Source organism: Schistocerca americana, chromosome 3 (genome assembly GCF_021461395.2).
Source record: "Schistocerca americana isolate TAMUIC-IGC-003095 chromosome 3, iqSchAmer2.1, whole genome shotgun sequence".
Lineage (NCBI taxonomy): Eukaryota > Metazoa > Arthropoda > Insecta > Orthoptera > Acrididae > Schistocerca > Schistocerca americana.
The window spans coordinates 592,309,229-592,334,147 of NC_060121.1; the positions used below are offsets into that span (position 1 = coordinate 592,309,229).

Below are 24,919 nucleotides of genomic sequence, written 5' to 3' on the forward strand. Positions count from 1 at the left end.
TGCGGACAACTGTCCCATATATTTTGAAAAAGCTTGCTTTCAAGTAGCATAACCAAATGAGGAGCACATCTGGTCATACCCTCATACCCGACGAATAAAGAAAATACTCTTTGATTAAACCAAACTGAATGAGGGCTCTCATTTTCGACTTCTGTACATCTCAAGATAACTGCTGTAAGTATTTGCAGCTCATTACAGCATTTCGGTTAGCTCTACGTTGCACTGATGCTGCAGGAAGTGTCTCCTCGATCACAAATGATTTATGAATTATGCAAATTAAAGGGGGAGTGGGGAGAAAGGAAAGGAAAGAGAAGGAACAAATGATATCAGTTGTGTCAGGACTTTATGTGGGATCAGCAATGGTGAGCGAAAACATGTGCCGGACTACGACTCGGACCTGTGATCTCCTGCCTACAAGACAGTCGCATTAACCACTACGCCACCCGGACACAGTTTTTGCTGCAAATGTGCAGACTATCTTGGCACTCTCCCTGGCTGCTGACTCACATTTCCAGGTAGTGACACCTATTTTCATTCCCAGTCCTAGTCCTCCTTGCCTGCTAATTTTAGGTTCTCACTTGAGATCAAACATTTGTGCATCCGTACTGAAGGTTGGATTGCCACTCGAGGTGAATCAGTTATATGAATGCATGGTGTCTGTTCTGTTGGACACCAAATGTAATGCACAGCTGTGATACATATTATGTGAATTGAAAGTGGAAAAGGGGGGGGGGGGAGAAAAAATATAAGGGAAGGAACTACAGATATTAGCCGCATTGGGACTTTTTACAAAATCAGTGGTGACAAGTGAAAATGTTTGCCAGACTGGAACTCAAACCCAGGATCTCTTGCTTACTAGGCAGTTGCATTAACCACTGTGCCACCTGGACACATTGTCAATTGCAAATGGGTGCACTATCTTGGCATGCTCCCCAGCTGACTCACATTCCCACCTACCTGCAGTTCTCGTCCATGTCCTCCATGCTCGCTAATTTTAGATTCCCGCTGGAAGTCAAAGGCGAAGTACTGAGCATGGGATACAGTGACCATGATGCTCAGCTACTGAGCGTTGACATGGAAAATAGTAAAATCAGCCCCAAAAAAGTATTTCAAAGAAGAAACTTTTCAGATGGCAATATTAGAATTTTTAACTTCCTATTAGCTAAGGAAAATTGGGACAGTGTTTACATGCAAACAACTGTTGATAATATGTTCTTAAGCTTCCATAACACCTTCCTTTATTACTTTAATACAGCATTTCCTTTTGAAACAAAAACTTCAAGCAGTCAAAATAGAAAGTCGTGGGTAACAAAAGGAATCAAAATTTCTAGTGAGAGAAACAGATTTCTCCAATATTGCTCCAAAAAATACATAGTCACTGAAGAATTTTCTGACTATTGTAAAGCCTACAAAAAAACTTATCTTAGAGTGATTAGACAGGCAAAACTTTTATGGAATGACAATTTCATAAGAAACTCTTAAAACAAAATGAAAGCTATGTGGAAAGTTATTAAAAAAGAAACTTGTAGTTCAACACCTAAAAAGGAAAACATTTCTCTAACACTTAATGACTCTAAGGTCACAGATCCATACACAGTTGTAAACAAGTTCAATGAATATTTCACCTCACTAGCAGAAGATCTCATTCAGGCAAACTGCAAGGTATCGTTCTTCAATTCCACCAATACCTCAAACAGCACTAATGCTACAATGTTTCTTTATGAAACAAACCCTGATGAAATTATGAACATAATAAAATTGTTACGCAATAAAATCTCTAGTGGCTATGATGAAGTACCTGACCTCATATTAGAGGTGTGTGCTCCCCATATAGTAAAGCCATTATCAACCATCTACAACCAATCATTAAAAACTGGCATTTTTCCAGATGCTCTCAAAATAGCTAAAGTCTCACCATTACTAAAGAAAGGTTCCCCTGATTTAGTATCCAATTATAGACCATTATCCATATTAAGCATCTTTTCAAAAATCCTGGAAAAACTTTTTTATGACAGGCTTATAAATTTCATAAAAAACCACGCACCAATCAGCATTCAACAACATGGTTTTAGTAAATCTTTATCCACCCAGACAGCAATTTTTGAACTGTTGGACCACATACTGAAATCAATTGACCAACATAATATAGCTGCAAGTATCTTCTTAGATCTCTCTAAAGCCTTTGATGTACTAGATCATAAAATACTGCTTGCTAAATTGGAAAGAAGAGGAATAAGAGGTGTGGCTCACAACTGGCTATGCTCTTACCTACAAAACCGCAGACAGAAGGTATCACTTCAATACGATATTAATGTACAGAATAAAATAAATAACACAGTTTTCCTCTCGGAGGAAAGAACAATAAGATATGGTGTTCCCCAGGGTTCTGTTCTAGGGCCATTAATTTTCCTCATTTACATAGACGATCTTGTTGAACGTATGAGCCCACAAAAAACTATCCTGTTTGCTGATGATACAAGCATAGTGTTGACTGGATCTAGCCCTGAATCCCTTCAGACAATATCTGATAACTCTATGGAAAAACTTTCTGAGTGGTTTAACAAAAATGGCCTAATTGTTAATAGTGGGAAAACTGTATGTATCAACTTCCATCTAATTCCCACATCCAGTCAAAAAACTATCCAAGTAAAGTTAAATAACGATAAAATTGAAAATGTAAATGCAACAAAATTTTTGGGTCTATGGGTCCAACAAAATTTAAAATGGGACACACATATAAACAACTTATCAAAGAAACTCTCATCATTGTGCTATGGACTAAGAATACTAAAATCTACTACAAGTAAATCCACACTAATGCAAGCATACCGTGCGCAGTTCCACTCATTGCTCCCCTATGGAATCATCTTTTGGGGAAATTCAACTCACAGCACAAATATATTTAAACTACAAAAAAGAGCACTGAGGATAATCTGTGGCCTCAAAAAGCTGGAATCCTGTAAATGTCAATTTATAAAACTTAATGTTCTAAGCATCCCATCCCTATTCATTCAAGAAACAATCCTATTCACCAGGGAATACCTCTCAAGAACAGGCAAATTAATCCGAAACAATGATATACATGCTCATTATACCAGAGGGCAATCTAATATCCATCAAATATTTTCAAGGACATCATCATACCAAAAATATATAACTCATCTGGGTGTCGTATTACACAATAAAACTCCAGAACAAATAAAAACTGCTCCAGATCCAATATTTAAAAATAAACTAAAGGCATTTCTGACAAAGCACTGTTTCTATTCAGTACAAGAATTCCTGGAAATGAAAAATTATAAAGTTCCTTTGTAAAATACTGTGATTAGAGTAAAACATTCTGTAGGCAAAATAATAACCTAATTTCTACTATACACAACTATGTTTCAGTTTCACTTCCCAAAATTTTTCAACTCGCTTTTGAATGTACAAGTACACATTCTATTAGTATTAAAACTTAATTGTCTGTGAAATCTCAATGTTAATTTCATGTTTAATGTAGTTTTTAAATGACATTGTCCTTCTGTTGTGTTTCCAGTTGACATTTTCACTATTCTGTAATCTCGGTGATTATTTGTGTAAATTTAAAGTAGCACTACATTGCCTACATGTTTCTTAGTTCCCCATGTAAATTGTTTGTATTCTCTGTATGTGAAGTTACTATATTCATCAACGAACAATTTTATGTACATTTTTTTAAATGGCAGTCCATTGCCTATTTTTTTTTCTCCAAACTACATATTTGTTAAGAAAAATGACTTGTCCTATATCATGTGTACTTTGTACAATATGTGATCCACAGGATAAATAAATAAATAAATTGTGTATATGCACTGAAGGTTGTGGATTCATTGCCCATTGAGGTGAATCAGTTATGTGATACAAAGTCAGCTATTCTTTACATATGTACAAAGTGAATTGTGTGCCCACTTGTGTTACGAAATATGGTGCGCCCACTTGAGGGCTATAAAAGGCCTCAAAATACTGCTGTAGTTCCAACAAAATATTTCACCATGCAGGGCTCATCCAAGAACGAAAATTATTCACCAGCTAGCTTGCACCAATAAATTACTATCCTACTACTTTACACAACACACTAGTTTCATTTTACAAATGTAGGTATGATTTTTAAAGGTAGAAATATTATATTTATACTAATGTGGTTGCTATTATTATTATTATTATTATTATTATTATTATTATTATTGACCTTTCAACATCCAGCACTGGATAAAGGTTTAGCAAGCTTCGTTAGATTGTCATCTTGGTCATTTTGTATCTCTTGAAATCCAGCAACGAACTTCTTTGGTTCATCTATCAACAATTACCTTGGATATATATTCTGCCTTACTTTATTGCATTTCATTTATGATATGACTTACACCTCTACTCCGGTTTGTTCAGTGTGTTGTACCTACTAATAATGCCAAACAAGTCACTCTCCAATGCTCACGAAGCAATCCTCAGTTTTTAGATTATTTTCACTTCTGGACCTTTCTGCTCTTCTTGTTGTTTCTTTCCTTGTCCATCTAATCATCATCTTCAATTATTATAAATATAAAAGCTCATCTACAACACACTTAATGTGCATAATTTACTTTCTGGTCTGTTGATTATATATTACTTCAATACTATTATTACAGATTTTGTGGCCTATTTTTTAACTTATTCTATTACATTCTTCCATCTTCATTCATTTAATTGATTCATCTCAATAGGCAACTTTCAGTGTGGATACACAATTAAATTCAACCTCAGACATTTCCAATAAAAATAGACACTACGCATGATGGAAATTTAAGGATAGGAAGATGTATCAGGTTAAACAAGTTGACAATTTTGAAAATGAAGATTACACAGGTACAAACATAAGTGGGTGATCATTTGGAAAAGGTACTTGGGCAGATGCAAAAGATATTGTTGATACGAAGAAGCCAAAATAAAGGATAGTTTCATCTGGAACAAGGCAGCTATTAAAGAGGACATGAGAGATTCAAAGAAACAATACTAGGTATAAGGTGGGATATACTGTGTGAAACAGAACTATTGAGATATGTGTTTCAGATTATACACGTGGTTAAATTAAAATTTAGTAACAGATGCATCTGGAAACAGTAATACTCTGAACATGAAAATATCAAAACAGAACCTTATGCTAGGTAGACATCTGATTTAATTAAAGAGAATACATGCACAGCACTCAACAACAAAGCTGAATACATGAGGAAGTTTCAGGGTTGCTGCCATCTTCAGATTGTGTGACAGGTGCCCAGGTGAAATGTGATGTGTGATAGTGGATGATGAACAGCTGCAGTCCCAGAATATTGAGTATTCAGTGCACCAGGAAAGCTTCAAGATTCTCAGCAAAGCTAAAGTTTAACAATTGGCGGAAGAATGTAATAGAATAAGTTAGAAAATAGGCCACAAAATCTGTAATAATAGTATTGAAGTAATATATAATCAACAGACCAAAAAGTAAATTATGCACATTAAGTGTGTTGTAGATGAGCTTTTATATTTATATTAGTTGGAGATGATGATTAGATGGACAAGGAAAGAAACAACAAGAAGAGCAGAAAGGTCCAGAAGTGAAAATAATCTAAAAACTGAGGATTGCTTAGTGAGCATTGGAGAGTGACTTGTTTGGCATTATTAGTAGGTACAGCACACTGAACAAACCGGAGTAGAGGTGTAAGTCATATCATAATTGAAATGCAATAAAGTAGGGCAGAATATATATCCAAGGTAATTGATGATAGATGAACCAAAGAAGTTCGTTGCTGGATTTCAAGAGATACAAAATGACCAAGATGACAATCTAACGAAGCTTGCTAAACCTTTATCCAGTGCTGGATGTTGAAAGGTCAATAATAACAATAATAATAATAATAGTAATAGCAACCACATTAGTATAAATATAATATTTCTACCTTTAAAAATCATACCTACATTTGTAAAATGAAACTAGTGTGTTTTGTAAAGTTGTAAGATGGTAATTTACTGGTGCAAGCTAGCTGGTGAATAATTTTCATTCTTGGATGAGCCCTGCATGGTGAAATATTTTGTTGGAGCTACAGCAGTATTTTGAGGCCTTTTATAACCCTCAAGTGGGCGCATCATATTTCGTAACACAAGTGGGCACACAGTTCACTTTGTACATATGTAAAGAATAGCTGACTTTTTATCACCAAGGTAACCATGTATGAGCAAAATCACAGTTTATCTTAGTTTAGTTAAACAGTGATAAAATAAACTTACATAATATGAGCTAAAACACTGTTTTATTAAACAATAATGAAATAAACTTTCATTACATCACTTTGTTGCAATGGATGGGTGTCACCGAGACAGTAATAACCCGCTTGAAGCATTAAAAAGTGCAGTTGTATCAGATCTCACCCACTTATTCGATTAATAATTATCTTGTAGACAACTGCCTCATTTTGAGAATGTGCTGCAAGGGTCATTTTCTTGCACAAATTGTAAATTTTTTCTCGTCTAATTCACTTTGTATTTTATGAATATAATAGAGGGAAACATTCCACGTGGGAAAAATATATCTAAAAATAAATAAAGATACTGTTACTTACCAAATGAAAGCATTGGCATGTTGATAGGAGACAATAAAAAACACGCACACAAATTTCAAGCTTTCGCAACCCAAGGTTGCTTCGTCAGGAAAGAGGGAAGGAGAGGGAAAGACGAAAGAATGTGGGTTTTAAGGGAGAGGGTAAGGAGTCATTCCAATCCCGGGAGTGGGAAGACTTACCTTAGGGGGAAAAAGGGACAGGTATATATATATATATATATATATATATACACACACACACACACACACACACACACACACACACACACACACACACCCCCATCTGCACATATACAGACATTGTCTGCTTGTGTCTGTATATGTGCGGACGGATGTGTGTGTGTGTGTGTGTGTGTGTGTGTGAGTGAGTGAGTGTATACCTGTCCCTTTTTCCCCCTAAGGTAAGTCTTTCCGCTCCCGGGATTGGAATGACTCTTTACCCTCTCCCTTAAAACCCACATCCTTTCGTCTTTCCCTCTCCTTCCCTCTTTCCTGACGAAGCAACCTTGGGTTGCAAAAGCTTGAAATTTGTGTGTGTGTTTGTGTGTGTTTTTTATTGTCTCCTATCAACATGCCAACACTTTCGTTTGGTAAGTAACAGCATCTTTATTTATTTTTAGATTCATTTTGTATTTTGTATTACTGCTGCTCACATGGACATGTGACAATAAAATTTATTACTGTGTGAGCTGGAGCAATAAATTAAGGAATGGGTATGGGCTTGCAGTTGTGAAACAACAATGGAGCTGTGCAAGACCATTTTATTTGTGGACTGAGCACTTTATACACAGGCGCACCACTCAGTAGTTAAGTATTGTCATCCAGATGTTAATCAGAATTTTGTGAGTTCACTTTGCAAAAATATTTAAAATAAGTTGTGTGATGATTTTTAACTGTTTAAGTCAATTTGGGAAAGAATAAACAATGTGTGTATATCACAAAACTTGTTAATCAGAAAATAATGCAAGTACAAAATTTCTTATTTTGGTTTATAGTAGGATGAAGAAGCACTTTTCTTCAGCCATTGATCTGGTCCATGTACATCACATAGTGTCTCTTGTTGGGAAACTAACATTATATTTATTTTTTGTAGGATATAAGAGAGGAAGTATTTGAAACATGGAATGATGAAAATAACGAAATATCTCAGGACTCATCCAGTAAAAGAAAAAAACGCAAGCTAGAACCTGATCCAGGTAATACTAAGTGTATTATAAAATTTGACAGTGTCAAGTGTGAAGTAAATGTGTGCACACTGCTTACAACTTGTGACCTATTGTAAATAAGTTTTTCATGATATCAAAATGATTGTGTAGCAATTACAACTTGACTCTCAATATTAATTTACAATCAAGACGAATAAAACTTGTATTTAATGCTGAGCACGTTGAACTGAAGTCATATACCATAAATTAATTTTCATAAGAATACTTATAACCCTCTTCATCCCCCCCCCCCCCCACCTCCCTCCACCCCAGCGCTCTCTCTCTCTCTCTCTCTCTCTCTCTCTCTCTCTCTCTCTCTGTCTCTCTTTATCCATCTACCTATCTCCATCTCTCTCTTGACCTGTTTTTTGTTGTAGACCCAGCTTGGTAATTACCTGCTCCAAGTTGCTCCAAAACTGAGCAAGGGGGTGCAGTAGTTATGACATAGGACTCACTTTCCGAGAAACTGGCCCAGAGCTCATTCCGCAATCCAGATCTAAGTCTATTTGACATAATGCACTGGAAGATAGTAGACTAAGAAAGATTTGTTTGTTTTTGGAAGTAGTTGTGAGGCCTGGCTTAACTTACTTTTTCCAATCGGTATTATGATTGTTTATTTTGTGTTTGTAACCATCAAGTACCATTTACCTTAAATTATAATGACACCAAACAATGCTGGCTTTTGCTGTGTTATGTGGTGTTAATAACTTGATGCAGTTCATTCTCAGAATGAAGATATTTACAGTTATGCTTAATAATGTAGAAACCTTCTGGTACATTGTAAATAATGTAGGAATAAAGGTGAGAAAGAAAACTTGCTAGTTTTCGGAATAATAAATCTTTGTTGAGCTTGAGAACAAATACACACACACAATGTGTGTATGCCTATGCCCCGACCTCCACCAAAAAGGCTTCCTAACACTTAAATCTGTATTCAATGTTAACAAATTTCTCTTCTTCACAAATGCTTTTCTTGTCCTTGCTAGTCTACATTTTATATCCTCTCTACTTCGACCGTCATCAGTTATATTGCTGCCCAAATAGCAAAACTCATCTACTACTTTAAGTGTCTCGTTTCCTAATCTAATTCCCTCAGCATCACCTGATTGGTTTAATTTAACTGCATTCCATCATCCTCCTTTTGTTTTTATTGATGTTCATCTTGCAACCCCCTTTCAAGACATTGTCCATTTGTTCAACTGCTCTTCCAGGTCCTTTGCTATCTCTTACAGAATTACAATATAATTGCCAAACCTCAAAGTTTTTATTTCTTCTCTCTGAACTTCAGTGTCTATTCCAAACTTTACTTTGGTTTCTTTTACTGCTTGCTCGATGTACAGATTGAGTAACATCAGATATAGGCTACAACCCTGTCTCACTCCCTTCTCAATCACTGCTTCCCTCTCTTTCATGCCCCTCAACTCTCATAAGTACCAATTTGTTTCTGTACAAGTTGTAAGTAGCCTTTTATTCATTATATTTTATACCTACTACATTTGGAATTTCAAAGACAGTATTCCAATCAGCACCATCAAAACCTTTCTCTAAGTCTACATATGTTAAAGTATGTTTGCCTTTCCTTAACTTATCTTCTAAGATCAGTCATAGGGTCAGTATTGCCTCGCTTGATCCTACATTTCTATGGAATCCGAGCTGGTCTTCCCCAGGCTCGGCTTCTACCATTTTTCCCATTCTTCTACAAAGAATTCATGTTAGTATTTTGCAACCATGACTTATTAAACTAATAGTTCAGTAGTTATCACATGTGTGAGCACCTGCTTTCTTTGAAATTGGAATTACTACATAGTTACTTAAGTATGAGAGTATGTCGCCTGTTTCATACATCTTGCAAACCAGATGAAATAATATTATCGGGGCTCTCCTAAGGCTGTCCATCTGAGCTCTAGATATTCATACAGCTGCTTCTTTTTCCCCCTAAGGCCTCTCTAATTTTCCTGTAGGCAGTATCTATCTTTCTGCTAGTGAAATATGTTTCTAAAGCCTTACATTTGGTTCGACACTGGACTCGCATTCGGGAGGACGACGGTTCAATCCCGCGTCCGGCCATCCTGATTTAGGTTTTCCGTGATTTCCCTAAATCACTCTAGGCAAATGCCGGGATGGTTCCTCTGAAAGGGCACGGCCGACTTCCTTCCCCATCCTTCCCTAATTCGATGAGACCGATGACCACGCTGTCTGGTCTCCTTCCCCAAAAACCAACCAACCTTACATTTGTCCTCTAGGCATTCCTGCTTAGCCATTTTGCACTTCCTATCAGTCTCATGTTTTAGATGTTTATATACCCTTTCACCTGCTGTATTTTCTCCTTTCTTCAGTTAAATTCAGTATCTTCTGTGTTATCCAAGGACTTCTACTAGGCCTGGTCTTTCTACCTATTTGATCCTCTGCTGCCTTCACGATTTCATCTCTTAAAGTTAACCATTCATTTTCTACTGCATTCCTTTCCCCTGTTCTAGTCATCTGTTGCCTAATGCTCCCTTTGAAACTTTCAACAACCTCTGGTTTTTTCAAATCACCAATGTCCCATCTCCTTAATTTCCTATCTTTTTGCAATTTCTTCAGCTTCAATCTACACTTCATAAACAACATGTTGTGGCCAGAGCCCACATCTGGCCCTGGAAACATTTTACAATTTAAAATCTGGTTCCAAAATCTCTGTTGTATCATCATACAATCAATCTGAAACCTTCCAGTGTCCCCAGGCCCCTTCCACATGTACAACCTTATTTCATGATTCTTAAACCAAGTGTTTGCGATGATTAAATTGTGCTCTGCTCCCTCTTTCATTTGTTTCATCCAGCTCATATTCACATACTACTTTCCTTCTCTTCTTTTCCTGCTATAGAATTCTAGTCCCCCATCACAATTAAATTTTCATCTCCCTTAACCACCTGAATAATTTCTTTTATCTCCTCATACATTTCTTCAATCTCTGCATCATGTGCTGAGCTAGTTTGCATAGTAACTTGTACTACTGTTGTGGACACTGTCTACCTTGGCTACAATTATGCTCACTATGCTGTTCATAGTAGCTTGTCTGCATTCCTATTTTCGTATTATTATTAAATGTACTGCTGCATTACCGCTATTTGATTTTGTATTTATAACCCTGTATTCACTTGACCGGAACTCCTGTTCCTCCTGGCACCGAACTTTACTAATTCCCACTATATCTAACTTCAATCTATCCATTTCCCTTTTTCAGATTTTCTAACCTACCTGCTCGATTAAAGGATCTAGCATTCCAAATTCCGATCCACAGAGCACTACTTGTTTTCTTCTGATGACATCCTTCTGGATAGTCCCTGCCCAGAAATCCAAATGGGGAACTATTTTACCTCCAGAATATTTCACTCAAGAGGATGCCATCATCATTTACTCATACAGTAGAACTGCATGCCCTCGGGAAAAATTATGGCTCTAATTTCCCCTTGCTTTCAGCCATTCACAGTACCAGCAGAGCTAGGCCGTTTTGGTTAATGTTACGAGGCCAGGTCAGTCAGTCATCCAGACTTTAGCCCCTGCAGATACTGAAAAGGCTCCTGCCCCTCTTCAGAAAACACACATTTGTCTGGCCTATCAACAGATATCCTCCCTCTCTGTCACAGTTGACCCTATGGTATGCCATCTGTATCACTGAGGCATGCAAGTCATCCCGCCAGTGGCAAGGTCCATTCCATAGTTTACATAGTTTATGGGGGGGGGGGGGGGGGGGGGGAGTTGTCAGTGCGCAAACTGTTGTGACGGCTTTGCTGAACAAATGAGCCAATGACTTGTTATTGGAACGTGCTGACATCTGCTGCTATACCAATCCTCTTGCAAAATGTGGAACATGCTCCATGAAAAGCACTGAGGAGTGTGCGCACTGTCCAGAATATGTGTAGCACTCTGGTTGAGCTTTTGCTCCCTGTGGAGGGTGTTTTACTTGAGGCACACGCTGTAGCTGGTTAGGTTTTGATTGTGTTTGTGGCAATTCTGACAATACGAAGGCTGGCAGTACTAGGTTTGCTGTTCATTGAAATGTCTATTGTTTTTTCGTTTCTGTCAATGACACATTGAGGGCCCACGTGTGGATGTATCAGTGCCAATTTCACTCCATCCCTGCACAACATCACGTGTGTGTGTGTGTGTGAGTGCATGAAGGTTTGTAATGTTCCATGCCTCAATGCTGGATGTGGTCAGTTTTGTGTCATCCATTCTCTCAATTGGGGAATTAAGGCTGTTTGATTTATGTCCTTCATCGAGACTGTGCATGGATTAATGAACTCACCAGGATGTCGTCATTCTTCCCCTTAAGCTAGCCAGACCAGTGAAGAGTCCAGATCAGCTTTGTTGGTGTTTCGCAGACCAAGCAAGACCATCGGTATAGCTGTTGTCCAGTTTGACTCGTGACACATTGATGTGGCTTTTAATGACCGTTGCCAGTGTTCAATCATTTCATTAACTGGTGGCTGATAGCTTGTCGTCTTGTGATGTACGGAACTGCAGGATTTGGTCAGCTGGCCAAATAGCTTGTATTCGAATTGTCAGCCATGGTGTATTGTGATGTGTAATAGACAACCGAACTGGGATATCCAGTATGAAACTAAGGTGTTGGCTAGTGTTTCTGCTGAAATGTTGTCTACTGGTATGGCTTCTGGCCAGTGAGTGAAGCACTCGATTGTTGTTAATTGATTCATTGATCATTTGTGGGTGGTAATGGTCCTACTACATGCTTGCTTTGTGTCATCTCGAAGCTGCAGGTTTGTTGGATTGAAGGGTTAGCAGGTCTAGCTGCTTTTCCTTTGATTTGTGGTTCATCGCGTCTTGGTTTGTTTCTTCTGGTTTGACACTCTTCTTTTTCCTCCCTCTTGCTGCCTGAGCAGCGTTGTTACTCACGTAGCAAGTCTGGCCATCTTGTTGTCTCTTGCCAGTGAATCTGTTTTCCCAGATTCCTTATGAGAGGATTAGTGGATCTTCTCATGTTGGCATAGAGATGTCTTACTGACTGCTTGAAGCGGTCCTTCAGCATTGGCACTCCCATTAGCTGATGCAGTTCGGCCGTGCTGAAGTCAGGCAGAAGATGTAGTGCCAGTCTCAGGCACCTGTTCTGGATCTTCTGGAGACTGCTGATGTGAGTCTCAGCGACATTCTCCCACACCACGGCGACGTATTCGAGCACAGGCCTGATAAGTGCCAGATACAGTGTCTTTCCACAGTGTGGTCGTGGGATTGAGGAAGGGGTATAGGAGGCCCGTTCTGCCATACGCCTTACCCCGTATTTTGGCGCTGTGCGTCTTCCACGTAAGGCGCCGATCCAGTGTAACGCCCAGGTAGACGCCGGTGTTCAACCATGGGATGGGGCCTTCCATGTTGCGGATTGGTGACAGGGCTTCAGGCATACATTTCTTCATGTAGATCACAGCCTGGCTCTTTACCACATTGAACTTGTGCCGCCATTTGGTGGCCCAACCTCCCAGCTTGTTGCAGGGTATTTGTAATCTTCCTTGCATCAGATGTGGGTTGGTGCTCTTGGTGTACAGGGCTGTATCATCGGCATACAGCCCCGTCTGCACCCGTTGTGTCCGCGGCTTGTCTGCCTTGAAAAGGGTATATAAGAGGGGCCCCAATACTGAGCGCTGTGGGACTCCGGTGGCTATTTCCCATGCTGTTGAGGCCCCATCTTCGATCTTCATGTGGAAGGTACGTCCCGCCGCACAGTGGGCCAGAATCTTGAAAACGTGGCCAAAAAGGAAAAAAAAAAGTTTAAAGATGGGGATTTTGGACTATCAGGTTGGCAGCAGCAATGCTGGGACAACTGAATGCCGGCTGTGCGGACAACCAGATGTTCATTTGTTCGGTAATATCTCAGGTCAAATGTGGCAGTTCATTGTTAGCGTTTGCACAGTTGGCCAGGCTACAAAAACAGTCGTGTTGTTGAAGGAAGTTATTTATGTTTTGTGCAAGTGAAACCAATACTTTCAATATGGAATGTATTCCAGGAGGTATGTACTAGTGAAAAAATACTTATATCAGTATTAAATCATCAATTATGCACGTTTACATTTCAGTTAACATACTACGGGAAATGAATGACAAAATCGTAAAATGCGCTTAAAAAATAGAGATAAGTTATGAATTCCACGACATTCCGCTTTCTTTTGTGCTGTGTACGCAAGTATATATTATTACCTTTGTCAATGAAGCTTCAAATCCTGCGACTAGTTGCGACTCTGGCTTTGAGCCACGTTTTAAGCGACACTTGCAAAATGTCATTTTTCAGACATCTTCAAAAATGACAGTAGAATCAATTAATTATGAGTTTTATTTGTACAATTTAAATTACAATTGACAGGTAGAAGCATTGTAAAGAATAAAATAATTAGAAAAATGGCGAAAAGTGTAACACAGATTTTTTTTTTAATTTCAGTTTCATCTGATCCAGCGTATTCCAGAATTGGATTTTCGGGGAAAGATATTTTTCTCATAACAAAAGAGTATTTGTCAAATGATTTGGAAGGGGTCATTGAACATTTGGAAAGGTCATTGACAGAAAAAAGTGGACATACAATTAAAATTCCTTATGATATGAGGCCTACCGTTTCGATTTTGTTAACAAAGTTAAAAAAGAAACAAGTATAAGGAAGCAACTCGGCGACAAGGATATTTTTTCAAGAAGAACTAAACCTGGTTAAATACAATAGTATATATTCCGATTGATTCGAAACCTGCACGTGTGACTAAATCAACAGGCCGACCTGCCACAAAATTTGAAACATTATCTGATAGGTCTAAAAGAAGGAGAACTGAGGAGATTCGTACGAAGTTCAGTCCTATCGAATTATCGTTCGCCGCGCAAGTGAATCTGCGATCTTCGGGGCACCCAGATGCTGCGAAGATTGTGAAAGACGTCACACTCTCAAGTCCATCCAAGGTGAAAAAATACAAGGCAGGCTTGCGATTTTCAACATCATCGCCATCCTCATATGATGCAAATGAAGGTCTAGCACTCCTTTTCGACTTGAAATTGTCAAAAGAATCTTACCTGCATTTGAGAAATGGGGCTAAAGAAAAAGTCTTAAACACACTACATCCACCGTATTCAGCTGTTTTGGTAGCAAAAAAAGCTTGCTGCCCTCCAGACGTAACCATCACTTTTGCCGAATCAAAAGCTGAGGTACGGTTGCAAGCTTTGTTAGGCCACATCGTTCAACGTGTTCTACTGCTGAAACAAGACGATATTTTACATATGAGTGATTCAGAAATGTCTAATATGGCCCTTATTTGTAAGTGGGGCTTTGACGGAACCTCCGGGCAAAGCATGTATAAAATGAAGTTTACAGATTCGAGTATTTCAGATGCAACTTTATTTTTCACTTCGCTTGTTCCACTGAAACTTGCAGGTGTAAATGAAGAAACTAAAGAAGAAAAGATCTTATAGATTAATCCGAAGCCATCTTCAACCCTCTTTTGCAGACCACTGAAGTTAGAATTTACAAAGGAAACAGAGCAAACGTCTTTAAATGAGAAAGCGTATTACGACAAACAGATCGAACAACTCCAGTCATACGAAACAGTTATTCATGGGAAAGACATTTCCATTAAATACAATTTAAGCATGACCATGGTAGATGGTAAAGTGTGCAGTGCTATCACCAACACGAAATCTGCGCAACGGTGCTATCTCTGCAAGGCTACGTCTGCCCAATTTAATAACATTGATGATGTTTTGAAAAAACAAGTTACCGCCAATTATCTGCAGTACGGACTATCAACTCTTCATGCCTGGATTTGATGTTTTGAATGTTGTACTCATTTGGCATACCAAATGAAAACAAAAAAGTGGCAGGCACATAAAGCAGAAGATAAAGAGGCAAAAGCAATACTGAAAGCCAACATTCAAAAAGCTTTCAAAGAGCAGCTTGGAATTGTAATTGACATGCCGAAACAAGGGTTTGGCAGTACGAATGACGGAAACACCGCTCGACGTTTTTTGAAAACACTCCAACATCAGCGCTGATAACTGGAGTTTCCGAAGAACTAATCCACCGTTTTCATATAATTTTGCAGACGATTTCGAGCGGACGTCAGATCGACATTGAAAAGTTTCGAGCATACGCCTTAGCAACTGCCAGGCACTACGTGAAAGAATACCCCTGGTACAACATGCCAACAGCAGTCCATAGATTGTTGATTCACGGTCCAGACATTATTTCTTCGGTAATTTTAACCATCAGTCAACTATCGGAGGATGCTCAGGAATCAACCAATAAGTTGATAAAGCAATATCGCCTGAGTTTTTCTCGAAAGTTTTCAAGAGTTAAGACTATGGAAGACGTGCTCAGGAGATTATTGGCAACGACAGACCCCTAAGTTTCTTCCTTACGCAAATCTTTGCCGAAGAAACTGAAGAGTTTGTCGCCAGAAGCCGTTGTCCTCTTAGTTCCTGTGGCGGAAGACTATGAAGATTCAGATGGAGAAGCAGATAATGAGGAAACAGTGTTTGAGGATGATGACGATTCAGTTGAAGCAGAAGATGAAAAAGAATAAGAAAATGAAAACTTGTAAATAAAGTTATAAAAAATTTACAAAATAAATAATTGTAATTAAAATGAAATAATTTTTTGTAATATTTTACACCCTCTTGTAACCTATATTTGGTCCTTTCTTCGAGTTTTCCACTTTTTTGGTTTATTTTTTAAACATTAACTACAATGACCCCTAAATACTGACTTTTATATGAATAAAAATATATAAATATAAATAAATAAAAAGACATAGATTTTGACCGCCATCTTGGATCCACCATTTTTAAATTTTTTGAACTCTGTCATCATCAGTAACCTCGATAATTCCCTAAAAATTACTTTTATATGTAAAAAATGATAGTAGTGTACATAGAGCCTGCCATCTTGGGTCCGGCATTTTGTTTTTTTCACTTTTTGATATCATATTCTTAATCAGAAACTCCGTAAACCCTTTCATAATAAGTTTGGTACAAATTGAACAACTACTTATATTTTGACCAGCTTTTTGGGATTCTGACCCACTGTGCGCTGGGTAGGATTGGATCAGGCAGGTGTGTGACACCGGAACTCCCTGTACTAGTAACTTGTAGACCAGTCTGTCATGCCGCATTCTGTCGAAGGCATATGAGACATCTAAGAGTACCGCACCAAAGTACTACCTCCTCTCCATCGCCCACATCGCCTTCACCACTAGTCGCAGCAGTTCGTGTGTTGTCCTGTGCCCCCTCCTGAAGCAGAACTGCTCGTTGGCAAGCAGGCCTTCCTCCCTGACATGACGGTGCAGTCTCCTGACATATATTCACTCAAATACCTTTGAGACTGTAGGTAGCAGGCTGATAAGCCAGTAATTTTGCACCAGCCTGTTGTCTTTGCCAGCCTTAGGGATCGCCACCACCTCCGCATGTTTCCAGGCGGGTTGGGGTGGCGAGGTGGTGGGGGGGTCCTAAGGATGGCACTGAATATCTTCGTGAACAGTTTCACAGCCTCTGGGGGGGACCTCCTTCAGGTTTGTGACACCGACATTATTGCACACACCTGCTTTGTGCGAGTCGAGGTGCTGTAGCTGCTGTTGAACCTCATCTTGCATTGTGGTTTCAATGGAGTCCTCAGGGTCTTCTGCCGCGAGGTATACACATAGCCTATCTTCCACCATTCGGATATGGTCGTTATCTACATTTTCTTCAACTAACGTGAAGTTGGCCACGAAGGTATCGGCCAGTACCCCAGCTTTGGCATCAGGCTCGGCTACTGCATGCTGTCCGACGTGTAGCAGCAGGACTCGTTGCCTCCTGCAAAGGAACTGTTTGGTTGCTTTCCAAGCAGTGCCGTCTGCGATGAATCTTGCAGTTGTATCTCGGAGATCTCCCACATGCACATGTACATGACAAGATACTTTGCTATGCTTGCACTGAACATATGTGTGAGTCCACGTTTTATGATCTTTGTGCATACTGGGCCATGCAAAACTGCTAGCAATCAGTTTCACTGTTGACCAGATGCCAGTGTGACAAAAATTGTGCAGGCTCTTAAAAGCATGTTTACAGAATGACAAATGTAGAAATGGACAAGATCTCCCATTCAAAACTTCACAATATAGTTTAATGTTTGTGGCATGAACGTTGATCAGTTTCAGGCGAAGGTTGCATGAAGTGTCTTTCAGAGATCCAGAAGCTCCTGGTCTGAATCTTGTATTTTGGCCAGCTGAGAAAAACCCATGTTGTCCATTATACTGTTGACATGGGATAGGCAGTCAGCTACTATGTTGTCAATTCCTGATGTGTAGTGTATGCTAAATTGAGCAATAAATTCCAGCTGAATGTGTTCTTGTGGTGAGCATTGATCATAGTCTTTCCTGAAGGCATAGGTGGGTGGTTTGTGGTCTTCGTAAATTTGCAAACTCTTGTCCCCAACTGTGTGTGATAGTATTTAATAGATTCGTAAACTGCAAGTAGTTTGCAGTCATATGCACTCCATTTTTGTTGTGCCAGAGAGAGCTTGTGTGAGTAAAATGTGAGTGGCTGCCAGGCATTGTCCATGAATTATTGTAATGCTGTGCCAGTTGCAGTTTGGCTTGCATCCGCAACCAGTGCAAAAGGCGCGTCTAATGCAGGGTGTGCGAGGAGTGTAGCATTCGTTCTACTTCGTTGTAGTGTTCATAGTGTCAATCGACAGTACTTGCAGTTTCCCCATAACTTTGGGGCCAGACAGTGCTGTGGTTACAAAATGTAGAGTGTAGAAGAGAGTCTTGAATCTCTGCTGAATGGGGTAAAAACTGGTAATTCCCAGTAAATTTTCGTGAAGAGTGAGCCAATTGGGGAAGGGCATCTTAAGTGGTGCATCGTGTCCATCGTGCATTGAGAGCTTTAGCCCACTTTCTTGTCGTCACATTTCAGTCCCACTCATTCTCCATCTCTTCGGCGAGGACACCTTCCTGGGTGCGCTTTCCACCTTGCACTACGCAGTGTCGCTTTCTGCGCTGACAATGACCATGGACTTCTTAGCAACTCATATCCAGCATGGTAGAAAGTCCATTGTGGCAGGCCGCCATGTACCCTGTTGGTTGTAGGCCCCTGACAACATAGGGATCACTCTGCTGATGTCTGTGCTATTAACTCCGACGTAAGCCACGGAGTAGATGCTCATCTCCCTGGGACATCGGGACTCCCGGCTACGGCCATCCCTCCAGGTGGCCCTTGCTGAGGCTGGGTGGCACCCGTGGGGAGGGCCCCTGGTCGGAGTGGATGGCATCAGGGCGGATGACATGCCAAGAAGCATAGTACATCAACTCTTGCTGGTGGTCCGCCGCCAGCAGTCTCGTAAGTGGGCAAAGTCTAACTTCAGTGCTAACAAGGGAACCTCCCCATCGCACCCCCCTCAGATTTAGTTATAAGTTGGCACAGTGGATAGGTCTTGAAAAACTGAACACAGATCAATCGAGAAAACAGGAAGAAGTTGTGTGGAACTGTGAAAAAAATAAGCAAAACATACAAACTGAGTAGCTCATGCACAAGATAGGCAACATTAAGGAGTGTCTGAGCCCACGAACGCCGTGGTCCCGTGGTTAGCGTGAGCAGCTGCGGAACACGAGATCCGTGGTTCAAGTTTTCCCTCGAGTGACTACTTTATTTATTTTCGCAAAGTTATGATCTGTCCGTTAGTTCACTGATGTCTCTGTTCACTGTAATAAGTTTAGTGTCTGTGTTTTGCGACCGCACCGCAAAACCGTGTGATTAGTAGATGAAAGGACGTGCAAGGTCATAGGTCAACCGATTCCTCCACAGGAAAACACGTCTGATATATTCTATACGACACTGGTGACGGCATGTGCGTCACATGACAGGAATATGTTGTCAAATGGCGAATGGGTAAAAAGATTCTTCTACCTTGCCCGATATAGGATTTCTTGTGGATGTGATAATCACTCCCAAAAAAGTGATGAAAACATAGTGGACGGACAGATAATAATTGTCTGAAAATAAAAAATTAAAATTTTTCACTCGAGGGCAGACTTGAACCAAGGACCTCTGGTCCCTCAACTGCTCACGCTAACCACGGGGCCACGGTTCTCCTGCGCTCAGACACTCCTTGATGTTGTCTATCTTGCCCATGGACTACTCAGTTTGTATATTTTGCTTGTTTTTTCATAGTTCCGCGCAACTTCTTCCTGTTTTCTTGATTGATCTGTGTTCAGTTTTTCAAGGCCTATCCACTGTGCAGCTTATAGCTGGATCTGAGGGGGGTGCGATGGGGAGGTTCCCTTGTAAGAAATATGACCCCAAATTGTTCCCCTCCCTGGCCACACCATGGGAGTAACACCAGGCTAAGGATGGCAGTGAAGCTTATTTGCCCAGGTACCTGGTATGTATGAGAGTTGATGTGGAATCTTCCATGTCCATGAAGCCTCAGTTTTTTGTGGAGCATTTGGAGGACAAGTTTATGGAGGTGGAGGGCTTGTCCAAAATGTGCTCTGGGTTGGTCTTGATAAAAACAACATCCTCTGCCCAGTCACAGGCATTACCCGCTTGTGACAAGTTAGGGGATGTTTCTGTTACCATCACGCCCCATAAGAGCTTAAATATGGGCCAGGGTATTATATTTCACAGGGATCTTCTTTTGCAGTCTGACAATTCGGTACATGCCAATTTACAGTGGCAAGGTGTTCATTTTATCCGGTGCATCCATTGGGGTACGAAGGATAATCAGTTTGCCACTGGTGCCTTCATCTTGGCCTTCGAGGGTCTACCGCTGTGACGTCAAGCCGTATATCCCTCCCCCAATGCAGTGCTTTAAGTGCTGGAAGTTCGGCCATATGTCTTCCCGCTGTACTTCCAGAGTCACATTTTGAGATTGTGGATGTCCATCACATCCCAATACTCCACGTGCCCTGCTTCCCATCTGCGTCAGCTGCAGTGAGCATCATTTACCTTGCTCTCCAGACTGCAGGATTTTACAGAAAGAGAGGAAAATCATGGAATATAAGACCCTGGACTGACTGACCTACACTGAGGCTAAGAGGAAATTTGAGCACCTACATCCTGTGGCTGTGATCTCCTCTTACGCCGCCACTATGAGAACAGTTTTCACTTCATCAGTTCTTCGCATTCCTGTTGCCTCTCAGAACCAGAAGACTACACCTGCCCCCTTGATGCTGGGGGGCACTTCCCTCCCTGTTGCTCCTGCACCACCTACTTCGGGAGCAACACCCCCCAACCATTGGGGATATCAGTCTCCACTTATGAGCCGGGGGAGCGTAAGTCTTCTTTGGCACCTCTCGCTAGGAAGGGGTCCCTTGGGTCACTCCCTTCCCAGGTTTCTGCTAGTGGGAAAGATTACACACGCCAGTGGCTGAAGAGCCCAAAAGCAGCTTCACGCTCATCCTCAGTCCCAGAGACTGAATCAGTGAAGTTCTCCCAGCCAGGGGAACCCAAGGAACCACGAGAGAAATTCAAAATGAAGGTCCCCAAGACCAAGGGAATTGCAGTGGCACCCACACCACTGCTACCTACAAGCTCCACATCTGTGTGGGATGGATATTCTGGTGTCCGCAAAGAACCTAGATCTTGCCGAATCCTCAGACGCAATGGATATAGACTGCTCAGGCAAAAAGTTGGTGGCGACAGGTGACCCTGAGGCATAAACTACCTCATTGAATGTTCCGTATCTTCCCAGTCTCACAAAGATGTCATCCTCAAGTGTAATTGCGGCAGTTTTTTCCACCGCCTGGCTGAGCTATGGCAACTGTTAAGCTGCTTTCTGCATTGCCCTCCAGGAAACCTGGTTCCCGGCAATGCGGACCCCTGCCATCCGTGACTATGAGGGATACTACTGGAACCGTAGTGACTATAATCAAGTGTCAGGTGGAGTTTGCGTTTATGTCCTAAAATCAGTCTGTTGTGAAACTGTGCCCCCTTCAAACCCCTCTTGAAGCTGTGGCTCTCAGAATAAGGATGACGCAGGAAATAACTGTCTGTAACATATATCTTCCTCCAGATGGTGCAGTATCCCTGAATGTATTAATTGCACTGACTGATCAACTCCCTAAACCTTTCCTACTTTTGGTAGATTTTAACATCCATAACCCCTTGTGGGGTGGCACCGTGATTACTGGCCAAGGCAGAGATGTTGAATCTTTACTGTCTCAGTTCGACCTCTGCCTCTTAAATACTGGGACTGCCATACATTTCATAGTAGTTACTCAGCCATTGATTTATCAATTTGCTGTCCAGGACTTCTCCCGTCTATCCACTGGAGAGCACATGACGACCTATGTGGTAGTAGCCACTTCCCCATCTTCCTGTCATTGCCCTGGCGTCAGGCCCAGGGATGCCTGCCCAGATGGACTTTAAACAAGGCAGACTGGGAAACTTTTACCTCTGCTGTCACCATTGAATCTCCCCCACATGGTAACTTAAATGTGATGGTTGAGAAGGTAACTGAAACAACCATTTCTGTGTCAGAAAAGACGATCCCTTCTCTTTAGTGTGCCCGCGGTGTAAGACAGTCCCTTGGTGGTCGCTGGGAGTCGCTGAAGCAATTAAGAAGCTTCAGCGAGCTCTACAGCGGCAAAAGCGGCACCTTTCCTTGGAGCATGTCATAGGCTTTAAACGACTCCGTGCCCATGTTCGCCATCTTATCAGAGGACGGAAGCAGGAGTGTTGGGAGAGATATGTCTCGACCATCAAGTGCCATACGTCACCTCCCCAAATTTGGGCAAAGATAAAACATTTTGTTGGGTACCAGACTCCATCAGGTGTTCCCGGTGTTAACATAAATGGCGTGTTCTCTGCCGATGCAAACGTGATTGCTGAGCACTTTGCTGAACACTACGCTTGAGCCTCTGCATCGGAGAATTACCCCCCAGCCTTTCGCACCCTCAAACGGTAGCTGGAAGACACAGTCCTCTCATTCACTACACACCACAGTGAATCCTATAACGCCCCATTTACAGAGTGGGAGCTCCTCAGTCCCATCGCACATTCCCCCGACACAGCTCCTGGGCCAGATCAGATCCACAGTCAGATGATCAAACATTTCTTATCTGACTACAAGCGACATCTCCCCATCATCTTCAACCGGATCTGGTGTGATTGCGTCTTTCCATCGCAATGGCGGGAGAGCTCCATTATTCTGGTGCTCAAACCTGGTAAAAACCCGTTTGATATGAATAGCTATCGGCCCATTAGCCTCACCAGCATTCTCTGTAAGCTGCTGGAACATATTTGTGTGTCAGCAGTTGGGTTGGTTCGGGTCCTGGAGTCACGTGGCCTACTGGCTCCATGTCAGGGTGGCTTCCGCCAGGGTTCCTCTACCACTGATAATCTTGTGTCCCTCGAGTCTGTCATCCAGACTTTTTAATTTACGAAAAGCGTATGACACCACCTGGCGCCATCATATCCTTGCCACATCATACGAGTGGGGTCTACGAGGCTCGCTCCCGATTTTTAACCAAAACTTCCTGTCACTTCTTACTTTCCCTGTCCAAGTTGGTGCCTCCAATAGTTTCACCCATATCCAGGATTATGGGGTCCTGCAGGGCTCTGTATTGAGTGTCTATTTTTAGTAGCCATTAATGGTCTAGCTGCAGCTGTAGGGTCGTCCATCTCACCTTCTCTGTATGCAGACGACTTCTGCATTATGTACTGCTCCACTAGTACTGGTGTTGCTGAGTGGTGCCTACAGGGAGCCATCAACAATGTTCATTCATGGGCTGTAGGCCACGGTTTCCAGTTTTCGCCTGCAAAGTCGTGTGTTATGGACTTCTGTCGGTGTCGTACCGTTCATCCACAATCAGAACTTTACCTTAATGATGATCCATATCCATTCTTAGGACTGGTTTTCAACACCCGATTGACTTGGCTGTAGGCCACGGTTTCCAGTTTTCGCCTGCAAAGTCGTGTGTTATGGACTTCTGTCGGTGTCGTACCGTTCATCCACAATCAGAACTTTACCTTAATGATGATCCATATCCATTCTTAGGACTGGTTTTCAACACCCAATTGACTTGGCTTCCTTACCTTCGTCAGCTTAAGCGGAAGTGCTAGCAGCACCTGAATGCCCTCTGCTGCCTGAGCAACACCAACTGGGGTGCAGATCGCTCTACACTGCTGCAGCTCTACAGACCCCTTCTTCAGTCCCGCCTTGACTGTGGGAATATAGTTTATGGTTCGGCGGCACCATCAGCATTGTGTATACTCAATCCAGTGCACCACTGTGGCATTCGCCTATCAACAGGAGGTTTTAGAATGAATCTGATGACCAGCATCCTGGTGGAGGCTGGAGTCCCTCCTTTGCAGGTTAGATGTGCACAACTGCTGACCAGTTATGTTGCATGCGTTCACAGTTCTCCTGCGCATCCAAATCACCATCTCCTTTTGCCACCCATGGTGGTTCATTTCCTGCATCGACGGCCCAGGTCAAGGCTCCCAATTGCAGTTCATATCCGATCCCTTCTTTCCGAACTGGAGTCCTTGCCTTTACCACATATAATTGAGGGCCATTCACGTATGCCTCCATGGTGTACACCTAGGCCGAAGCTTCGCCTGGACCTTTCACATGGCCCTAAGGACTCACTTAATCCCATGGCTCTGCCCTATCTCTTCCTCTCGATTCTTGACATGTACCGAGTCAACGAAGTGGTTTACACTGATGGCTCAATGGCTGATGCTCACGTCGACTTCGAGTATCTCCAAGAAGGACATATTGAACAGCATTCCTTGCCCGATGGCTATGCTGTTTTCACTGCCAAGTTCCGTTCATGCTCTGGGGAAACGTTTCTTCTGTGTACTGACTCCTTGAGCAGCCTACAAGGTATCGACCACTGCTACCCTTGTCATCCTTTGGTAGTGACCATCCTGTAGTCCACCTGCGCCCTGGAACAGTCTAGTCATTCAGTGGTGTTTGTCTGGACCCCAGGTCTTGTTGGAAACCCAGGTAATGAAATCGCCGACAGGCTGGTCAAACAAGCTACGTGGAAACCGCTTATGGAGATTGGCTTCTCTGCAACTGACCTGCGTTCAGTACTAGGCCGCGAGGTTTTGCGGCATTGGCAGGCGAAATGGCATAACCTCGGCACACACAAAATACTGGGTGCCGTTAAG

The 24,919-nt window shown here is 41.6% G+C and overlaps 1 protein-coding gene across 1 annotated transcript in view; it reads left to right on the forward strand.

Moving 5' to 3' along the window:
* Nucleotides 1–24,919, forward strand: part of LOC124605384 (TATA box-binding protein-associated factor RNA polymerase I subunit B) — a 309,701-nt gene that overhangs the window by 28,363 nt on the left and 256,419 nt on the right. The window contains exon 2 of the mRNA XM_047137024.1: nt 7,683–7,785. Coding sequence (XP_046992980.1) covers nt 7,683–7,785 — 103 coding nt within the window. The remainder of the gene's footprint in view (nt 1–7,682; nt 7,786–24,919) is intronic.